Consider the following 9,771-nt stretch of genomic DNA (forward strand, 5'->3'; position numbering starts at 1 on the left):
TTAAATAAATTTATAAATAAAAATCGTTAAATAATTTGATAAATTTAATTAAATTATTATTTAATTATTTTTAATTATCAATTTTACATATAATTAACTGTACTTACTTGAATTTTGAAAAAAAAAATAAAAAACACCGAGTGTTTTATTTTTCTCCCTACGAGACAAACCTAAGTTGCTTGCTTACGTGGAACACCATCTGAAACAACATTGGTAATTGACTTATTGTCACGTGTGACAACAGAGAACTGCACTTATTCATAAAGGTAAAAATATTCTTAGTATCTATCCCAACAAAAGTAGTAGTTATCCGGGTTTTTTTTTAATAAGAAATATATATTAAATCTTAAAACAAAAAAAAGTTATTATGGAAACTTGTGCACTTATTAAGATTCTTTGTTTTCATCTATAAATACCCAGAGAAATAGCACCCCAAATGTGACATAATATAATCAAACAAACACAATTACCTAACTTTCTTTTTCTCTCTCTCCCCCTCAAATGGCATCATCCAGCTGCCAAACATCACCAACTGCCACTAACTACAACTCCACCACAAAAGCCCACCACCAGGCCCAAAAGGCCCACCACCAACACGATGTCGTCGTGGTGGTGGTTCCATTCCCGGCCCAAGGGCACCTCAACCAACTCCTCCACCTCTCACGCATCATCCTCTCCTACAACATCCCGGTCCACTTCGTCGGAACTCCAATCCACAACCGCCAAGCCCTCACGCGCCTCCATGGATGGGAGTGGGACCCACGCTCCGTGCTCAACTTCCATGACTTCAAGGTCCCTCCTTTTCCCTCTCCTCCGCCTGATCCCAATGCACTCCGTCAAACCCATTCAAACTTCCCCTCCCACCTCCTCCCTTCATTCCAAACCGCCGCCATGCACCTCCGCGAACCAGTTCGATCTTTGTTGTCTTCCATCTCCTCCGTCGCCAGAAGAGTCGTCGTGATCCACGACTCCCTTATGGCCTCCGTCGTCCAAGACGCCGTACACTTATCGAACTGTGAAAGCTACACTTTCCACAGCGTCTCCGCCTTCACCATGTTCTTCTACTTCTGGAACGTTATGGGAACACCCATGCTTCAATCTTCCATAGCCTCTCACATACCTCAAGTTCCTTCTCTTGAAGGTTGCTTCACTACCCAGTTCGTTGATTTCATAAGTTCCCAATACGAGTTCCATAAGTTCAGCAGTGGAACCATTTACAACACTACCAGAGCCATTGAAGGTCCTTACATGGACCTCATAGAGCGTATGGTTAGTTACAAGACTCACTGGGCTCTGGGACCCTTCAACCCTTTGATACCTTCGTCTACAAGTAACAACAACAAGCACCCTTGCATGGATTGGCTTGATGAACAAGAAGATAATTCAGTGCTGTATGTTTCGTTTGGAACAACAACAGCATTCAAAGAGGAACAAATCATGGAGCTGGCAATTGGGTTGGAAGGAAGCAAGCAGAAGTTTCTTTGGGTTCTAAGAGATGCAGACAAAGGAGACGTGTTCAAAGAAGATGGAAAGAGAGAGGTGAAGGTTCCAAAGGGGTTCGAAGAACGAGTGAAAGGGATGGGAATGGTGGTTAGGGATTGGGCGCCACAGTTGGAAATATTAGGGCACCGTGCAACGGGTGGGTTTATGAGTCATTGTGGTTGGAATTCGTGCATGGAGAGCATAACAATGGGGGTGCCAATTGCCACGTGGCCTATGCATTCGGATCAACCGAGGAACAGGGTGCTGGTGACGGAGGTGCTTAGGATTGGGCTGGTGGTGAAGGATTGGAGCCACAGGGATGAGGTGGTGGCGGCTTCGGCGGTGGAAGATGCGGTGAGGAGGTTGATGGCGACGGAAGAGGGAGAAGCAATGAGAGAAAGAGCCATGAAGTTGATGAATGCGATCCACAAGTCCAAAGATGAAGGTGGTGTTTCTCGTGTCGAAATTGACTCTTTCATTGCTCATATAACTAGATGATCCACATACTTTTATTTTCTTCTTTTTTTTCTTTCTTTTTTTCCTTTTTCTTTTATATATATATAGGTTTGATTGGATTAATCTAGGGTTCCAGATAAGTCCCTATAAAAAAATGTATGTAAAGAAATTGGAGTACGTCATCCAACTAATTAACCAAATCTTATATATCTAGCAATCACCTTGTATGTAAAAAAAATTAATAGTAATAAGTTATTAAATATGATTTAATTTTTTAAAAATTTATTTAATATTTAATCTAATATAAATAAAATCTAGTTTAACTTAAATATTAATGATTTCTAATATTTTTCTAATATTTAAAAAGTAAGTAACAATATTAAAAAAAATTTGAAAAATTTGACACAAATTCTATTATCGATGAATTTTATGAAACGAAAAATCGACCATTTCGTTAATAAAAAGTACATATATATTTTTTGTACTTTAAAATATATTCTCTATCATTATATTTTTATAATGTATTTTATATTATATAATTTTTTGTATAATTTTTTAATATTATATATGTTATTGGCCCCCATGATACTATTTCTGGATCCGTCCTTGGATGCAAGTTCATACTGTCAGTTGAATCAGGACGAATTGGATTATTATTTTAAAGCGAATCAAGTGGATGTTATATGAATGGTTGATTTGTAGTGTTCATATATAATGGTTGAGAAATCAAATACAATTGGGATCTTCTTCCTGTTTACAATGAAATAATATTGTCATAGTTTATAATTTTAGCATTAACTTAATTACTTAAAAAACATAAAAGTTAAAGAAACAAACATTGATAAAGACAAAAATGAGAATAACAACATTTTGAACATGAACATGCATGAAAGACTTCAAATTCGAAAATTTAGAGACATGACACAACTCAAGATAATATGTGTTGGATATTCGAATTTTATCTTATATATAAAGCAATTATTTACCAACAAAAATCTTTTAAATAAAACTAAAATCTACAACGAATTAATCTGTCATGTTAAAAAATACTGTAAAAACCAAAAATAAATCAGATTGCTTAGATGACGTATGTATAGGTTACGGTGCAATATGTGGATAATGGATTTTTTTTTTCAATTAATATTGTCACATGTAATTTTTTTTTAATTAAATAAAAAATTTGAAAATATCTATTTACGTTTTGTGGAATGGAGGACCGAAGAATAGTAGATTGACGGCAACATTATTGAGTGCTTAAAGTCAATAGAAACGTAGAGATTTGTCTTCTTTTTGTACACGTAAAACCTATATTTCTTTAAATCAATAATTTTATTGGATAATTATTTTAATCCAAATGTGATGCGCGTACAACAAATTAATTAACGGGTAAATCGTGCCTGTATCATGTGATACTGACTTTCAATAAATTGACCCATTAGTCATTAGTTTAGTTTTCCACTTGGAGCAGAAAAGTATTCCACTTGGAGCAGAAAAGTATAAGTATATGGAACTGGTTCCCATTTTTTTTCATGATAATTGAAAGGAGAATAAGATATTGGCCATGTTTTTATTCATTTAATTTTTAATTTCAATAGCAATATTTTTCATTGATTAAAAAATGCTCCACATTTTGCAATATTTTTCATTATTTAACAAGGACCTTTTTCTTTTTGGACAAGAATAGGGATCTAAAACTATTCAAACATCTGGTACAAAAAAGGCCAAACACAATCACTCCAATAAACATAACCTACAACTACATATTTACAATATTAGTGTACCACTTGATACATGTTAGAAACTTTAATAAATAGCTACAAGCAAAAAGTGTGATTCTCTTGTAGCAATCCTTGTTTCTCAACTTTTTCAGGGTAGAAGAGGAAGTTCCACCTTCTCAAAGGAAAAGAAACTGACCCGTCCCTCCGTGACTAAGCCAATCTTCAAAGGAAGGCCACCACATTGTTTTTCAAGAGCTTCTGTTTCTGCTTTAGATGGTGGATCACCCCTAACAGATATGCACACATTAATATTACAAATTCCAAATCAGATAAAAGAAAAAGTTTATTAATAGTCCATAAGGATCAAACAAATTAATATAGATAGGTAACTTCATGAGCTAGTCCTATGTTCTTATTCTCCTAGGACAACACAATCATCAATTGCTATCAAGCAAATTTACAAACAACAACCATATATATAGAGTTAGAGACAATTTTCAATCAGAGAAGCTACAAACATATCAGCTCTTTATTCAGTCCCATAATTACATGCATTATGCAATACAACTTGTTTGTGGCAATATATAAGTGTATCTGTTTGAGTGAATGCGAAAATACATGTCATGGTATGCTTGAATACTTGAAGTCATGTTCTGAATTACTCCACTACCTAAATACCCTAGAGTATAGCAGTTCATGATATCTAACAAATCAAGTTTCTTAACTCTGAAGTAGAAACATACTGCAATATGAGAAATAGTAATTACCGAGATAAGTATAGCAGAAAACTAGGATCACCCGGGGAAGACTTCCTAAACCTACTGTTTGGAAGATAAACATCGAAATCTGGCCTTAAACCATTAATCTGCATCTCACTTAATAACTTATTGATGGAAAGCTCGGATTTGGAGCTCATCAAGTCTACTCCTTGTTCGGTTTCTTCGGCAACATCAACAGCCTTATGGGAACTTTTAATTCCCTTCAAACTCCAAGCAACGCCGTGCCGCCCAACTATGTAGCCAAGTGACTTGAGGTGCCTGTAAACCTCAAACATCTCCCAGCAACACTCACTCTTACCTCCAGCAATCTTTTCATACATATCCATTAGGGACATGCTTCTTTCACAATCATCTAAGAGATCTAAGGCTCCTATCTCCATCAAATACCTGCCAAAGTAAACATCGTTACGCACAATGAATGCACTATTGTAACAATTACCTTTCTAATACATTATAAAATCTGCATATAATCGATATATTTTTAATGCATGTAAATCATATTCTTAATTCAATGATGTAACAAAGTAATTAGTTTCTCTTCGGGTAACAACAAAGAGGGTGCATATCACCTACAAAGACTCCTCAATGGAAGAATAAACCTTGCCACTTCGAACTATCCCAGTTGTGACCCATGTTTTGCCACGATTTTCAATGACTTCAGCCATTCCCATCTCATCATTCCAAACAGCTTTGGATTTCACGTATCTGCTAATTTGTAAATTAAATTAAAAATCAAAGAATTCACTTGAGTATTCTCACAAGTATATACTACATATCAAGGAAGAAAAGACCTGAACTGTAACTTGGTGGTGGAACTGGAGGAAAAGGCACTCTCATTATCATCTTCATCACTTGCATTTTGCAAGTAGACCTCATCGTCGGTGGAAGAAGGTTCCTCAAATGACTTGGTTTCCATGTATCAAAAGCTGTAATTGTTACAAGAATAAGAATAACATGGTTTTGCCGCAAAAAATTTTCAGTTATTGGGTGAGACATTTATACAAACAGATAGAGGCAATGTTAGCGCCACAGTTGTGAATGTGATACCTACGCTAATTACTATTTCTCTACGGGCTAACACTTCACAGAACAAAATCATAAATATGGAGTTATAACTTAAAAGGTTCCAAAACCAGAAATAAGCAAGAGTTAACAGAACCAAGGTTCTGAAAACCGAACCGGTCATCGAACCGCTTTAATCACTGGTTCACTGGTTTAGTGGTCCAACCGGTCTAACATGGTCCAACCAAAAAAATCGGTTTATATTAAAATAATAAATAAATTATAAATAAACACTTTAAAACATAATTATAGTCTAGTATAAACTTTAAAATATCTTCAACCACAATCTTAAGATCTTTAGATAGTACAAACTTAAATATTTTAATTGAACGAGAAAAACCATTTTATAATAAAATAATAAATAAAATATAAATAAACACATTAAAACATAATTATAGTCTAATATAAACTTTAGAATATCATCCATACTTAAAAATTACCAGCAATCCAATAACAATATAATCCAGTTACAATATCACAGCAACCCACTCCAACCCGATAATCTCAACAAACAACAATTATTATTACAAAATTATGAGGGAATCAATTACAATAATTTAGATAAACTATATTTATCTTTCTAAATTCCCTAAGCTAGCTTTACTATATATATAGGGTTTACGGTTAATATATATAAAATTGCAAAGATATTTAGATTCGATATTATTAGTCATTTGGGATTTTCATGAGATCAGCTTGACTTATTCCGTTGGATAACTTTTAGTAAGGTATAAATCCAAGTCAATATATGGAAATGCAAACCAAAAACTGAATGTTTGCAAAACATTTCATTGATCAAATGCTGAAACGCGGTGAGATCAAATAACAACCAGCAAGCATCGCAAAGCAAACAATCATATTCATCTTGGAACAACACAACACAACCCTACCCTAATCATTTAATCAATCAATGCTTCAAAAATTAATCATGCTTCAAAATTTTTTACAATAAAAAATAAAACCATTAAAAGATGTACTATCTTCTACATTCCAATCAAAGAAAATACGTAATATGTTATTTTTCAAAGGAAAAAATAGAAAATAAATGAGAGAAAGAGCAAGAGACTATTCCATGCCACTGTTTCACAGTAACTTCACAACTGTTTTATTTGCAAAACAAAGTAATTTACAACATGAACTAATACTAGAAAGAAAATGAAAACTTTCATGGCCAACTAGATAGAATTGCTTGCATATTTAGAAAAGAGTAATCACCCAAATTTTGGTTCAAAAGAAACAATTTGGTTTTCAAAAGTATATACATTGTTCTATCCGACATATCTCTAATAGAAAAGAAAAGAATAAACTACTCTACTTACTAGTTACTACCATATGTCACAAAATTTGATACCTTCTATCTACCAATATGCAACAATACAAAGGCTATGGGATCAAAGGCATACAGATCACTACGACTTAGTGAGGAATATGAAGGAATATATTCACACATCAACAAACAAAATTACTAGGATCAACAAACAAAATTTCGATACCCAATTTAAAAAAGAAACTAAAAAGTTAATTCCTAAAGTGGGTCACAAGTTTTACATCCTTAATCATCACAGGACCAACCTCAGAGAGAAGGTCCAAGCATGGTGGTAGAATCTCTTTGGAAGCATGGATTGAGCCATACTAAACCAATAGGAGCAGTTTTAACATGGCAGGAGCAGTTTTACCATGGCAGGTTTTCATCTTCCACTCAATGAACAATTTATTAAATCAACAACAACAAAACACAATATAACAATCAAAAGGTAGAGAACAACACCAAAACAATAATTTATCAAATTAACAAGTTAATAAGATCAATTAAAACTGAAAATCAAAATAACAAGAACAATTAAAATTTTAAACTACAGCAAACCAACAACAAAATAAGAACTAGAAAACATACTAACCATGAAAACAACAATAAAAAAAAAACAATAACTAAATAATTAATACAAGAAAGAACAAGAAGAAGGAAAAAAAATCACCCTAGGATGGAGCAGTTCTGAAATTCAAACAGTACAGGGAGAGGGAGGAGCTTTAAATCGCGATAGAGATGGCTGAATGGAGGCTGAACAATGGCGGAACGGTGGCTGAAAGGCGGCAGAACAGAGGCTGAACAGAGGCTCGAACACGCGGCGTAGAGGACTGAACAGAGGGCTAAGCAGCTCGAACAAGGGTTGGCCAAAAAGGGCAGAACAAGGGTTGGCCAAAAAACAGAGGCAGAAGCTTGGCCAAAAAGGAGGCGGATGCGCGGCGAACAAGGGCGACGTTGCGCCGAAGCTGTAGCAATGTGGACGGCGGCGGTGGCTGGACGTTGAGGAACGGCGACGAGAGAGGGCTGCTTCGGTGCTTCCTCCAAGCTGCGTTCAAGTTCTCTTCTCTGCGTTCTTCAGTGTGTTCGTTCAGAGGCCAGAGAGAGGGAAGTGAGGGAGTGAGGAGGAGCTCGATGAGAGGAAGGAGGAGAGTGGCTGAGTGAGACTGTGAGAGAGGAGGGGCCAAGAAGGTGCTGCGCGTTTTGGTTACTGGTTAGGGTCAAGTTTCTGAGAACCGGATCGGTCATCAAACCACTTTAGTTACTGGTTTACTGGTCCAACCGGTCTAACCGGTGGTTCAACTGAAAAAACCGTTTTAGAATAGAATAATAAATAAATTATAAATATGCAAATATTAAGTTGAGGGTATAAGGTAGTATGAAGTTTTTCTAATGGAGTGGTGAATTACTCTTAGGATTTTCCTTTTTTTATATTAAATGCAAAAATGCCAGATGAAAGCATGATACCAAGCAAGTACAATTCCTCATCAGTACACAAAATGTTAAAAGAAATATCTGACAAAAATAGGAAGAATATCAAATGAATTATCATAAATCCAACTAAAAATAAACATAGTACTCGGATAAATAAATTTGATAACATTATTAATAACAAAGTTGGTAGTGGACTAGTGCTAGAAAGGATTCACCAAATGAAGGTGCATACAGGCTTTTAGAGACAATAGACTTGGATTTGTGCAGTAGCATTTTGGATGAGTTGCTTTGAAGACCATTTGGTAAAACTAAGCTTTGAATAGGTAAAATACAGGCTTCACCAAATGCTCATAACACACAGAAAGACAGTTTCTCAAGATACATAAATAAGTGCTCATAATAATCATCTGAATCGGTATAAGGCAGGAAAAAATGACCATAAGTCTCTTTACCCAAGTCAAAATAAATAACCATATCTGAACTCAACAATCAGCATTCAGCACCAAACATTACAAAATATTAACCAATAATCACACTAAACGCACCAAACATTACAAAATATTAACCAATAATCACACTAAACCTGCAACCAGCAATTACAAAACAGAAACAAACATTAGTACATTATAAAACATTCCAAAACAGTGATGACACTAAACCTGCATAGTAAATAATCTCAAAGACAATGATCACCAATATCCAGCAAATAAATAATAAATACACAACAACAATTTAGCAAATAAACAAGAACAAGACCTAAATAGAAAATCCAACAAATTAAGTCGCAGCAACCTAACAATTTGACAAATTAAAACAACAGCAGCCCAACAATTTAGCAAATTATCAACTTAACAAATTCAAGAACAGAAAATCACAACAAAACAAAAAAAATTAAAAGTAACATAAGAACACCAAGAACAATTAGCAAATTAACAAGTTCACAATAACAGTTAAAAAATTTACCAGAAGAACACTAATGCAAGTGGAATCATCATGCTAACATGTTTTCTGCAAAGATGCTATTTGTACAGCTAAAATTTCCTAATTACTATGATCCAATTATTCTAATTTCACATGCAATCAACTTACTAAGTTTCTAAAAGCCAGAAATTATAAAACCAACCAGAAATATGGTTAAAGCATTTCATCAAACATGTTGAGTGCGGTAAAATTAAAACGAAATAAGAGAATTCAAAGCTTAATTTCAATGTGATAGAGAAGAGAACATAGCTATTGTAACTTTAATTTAGTCTATGAAAAAAATCCAAACCACTACCAAATCAAATAATTACTTATTGTAATAGAAATCAGAAGTTGCAGAGTTTGAAGAAGAGTATTGGTGTTGTGTGAGTGTATTGTCTGGTGGCGGGTTTAGGGAACTCACGGCGGGGACAAAAGAGAGCAGTTCGACGGCTGAGTGGAGCGCGCGGGTTGGCCGCAGAGTTTGAAGCAGAGCAACGTGGCTTCCAGACGAACGCGAACTCGAACGGTGAACAGCGAGTGAACGCGAACGGTGAACGCCGAGCGAACGCGAACG

The 9,771-nt window shown here is 35.0% G+C and overlaps 2 protein-coding genes and 1 long non-coding RNA gene across 6 annotated transcripts in view; 2 read left to right on the top strand and 1 right to left on the bottom strand.

The window, feature by feature from the left end:
• On the top strand, positions 607–2,155 carry LOC107645502 (zeatin O-glucosyltransferase; the record flags this gene model as incomplete). Its single annotated transcript, XM_021103788.1, is given in 1 exon segment — positions 607–2,155. A coding segment is annotated over 1 exon segment (1,374 nt), but the record flags the coding sequence as incomplete, so codon positions are not given.
• Positions 3,518–9,771, bottom strand: part of LOC107645503 (tRNA-splicing endonuclease subunit Sen54) — an 8,544-nt gene continuing 2,290 nt past the window's right edge. Inside the window, exons 1-5 of one of the 4 annotated variants that reach the window (XM_016349547.2) lie at positions 9,619–9,765; positions 5,227–5,361; positions 5,009–5,140; positions 4,424–4,822; positions 3,518–3,943 (exon numbers count right to left, since the gene is read on the bottom strand). In XM_016349547.2, the coding sequence (XP_016205033.1) occupies positions 3,805–3,943; positions 4,424–4,822; positions 5,009–5,140; positions 5,227–5,351 (795 nt within the window). In that variant the 5' untranslated portion in view covers positions 5,352–5,361; positions 9,619–9,765 and the 3' untranslated portion in view covers positions 3,518–3,804. Of the gene's footprint in view, positions 3,944–4,423; positions 4,823–5,008; positions 5,141–5,226; positions 5,362–7,473; positions 7,717–9,618; positions 9,766–9,771 lie in introns of those variants that run through there. The other 3 variants (XM_021103790.1, XM_016349546.2, XM_021103789.1) reach the window with 3 other exon arrangements.
• LOC110263112 lies at positions 7,596–9,116 on the top strand. Its single transcript, XR_002348175.1, has 2 exons — positions 7,596–7,664; positions 7,715–9,116. It is a non-coding gene; the product is annotated as an uncharacterized LOC110263112 (long non-coding RNA).

The sequence above is a fragment of the Arachis ipaensis genome, chromosome B06 (assembly GCF_000816755.2).
Source record: "Arachis ipaensis cultivar K30076 chromosome B06, Araip1.1, whole genome shotgun sequence".
Classification (NCBI taxonomy): Eukaryota; Viridiplantae; Streptophyta; class Magnoliopsida; order Fabales; family Fabaceae; genus Arachis; species Arachis ipaensis.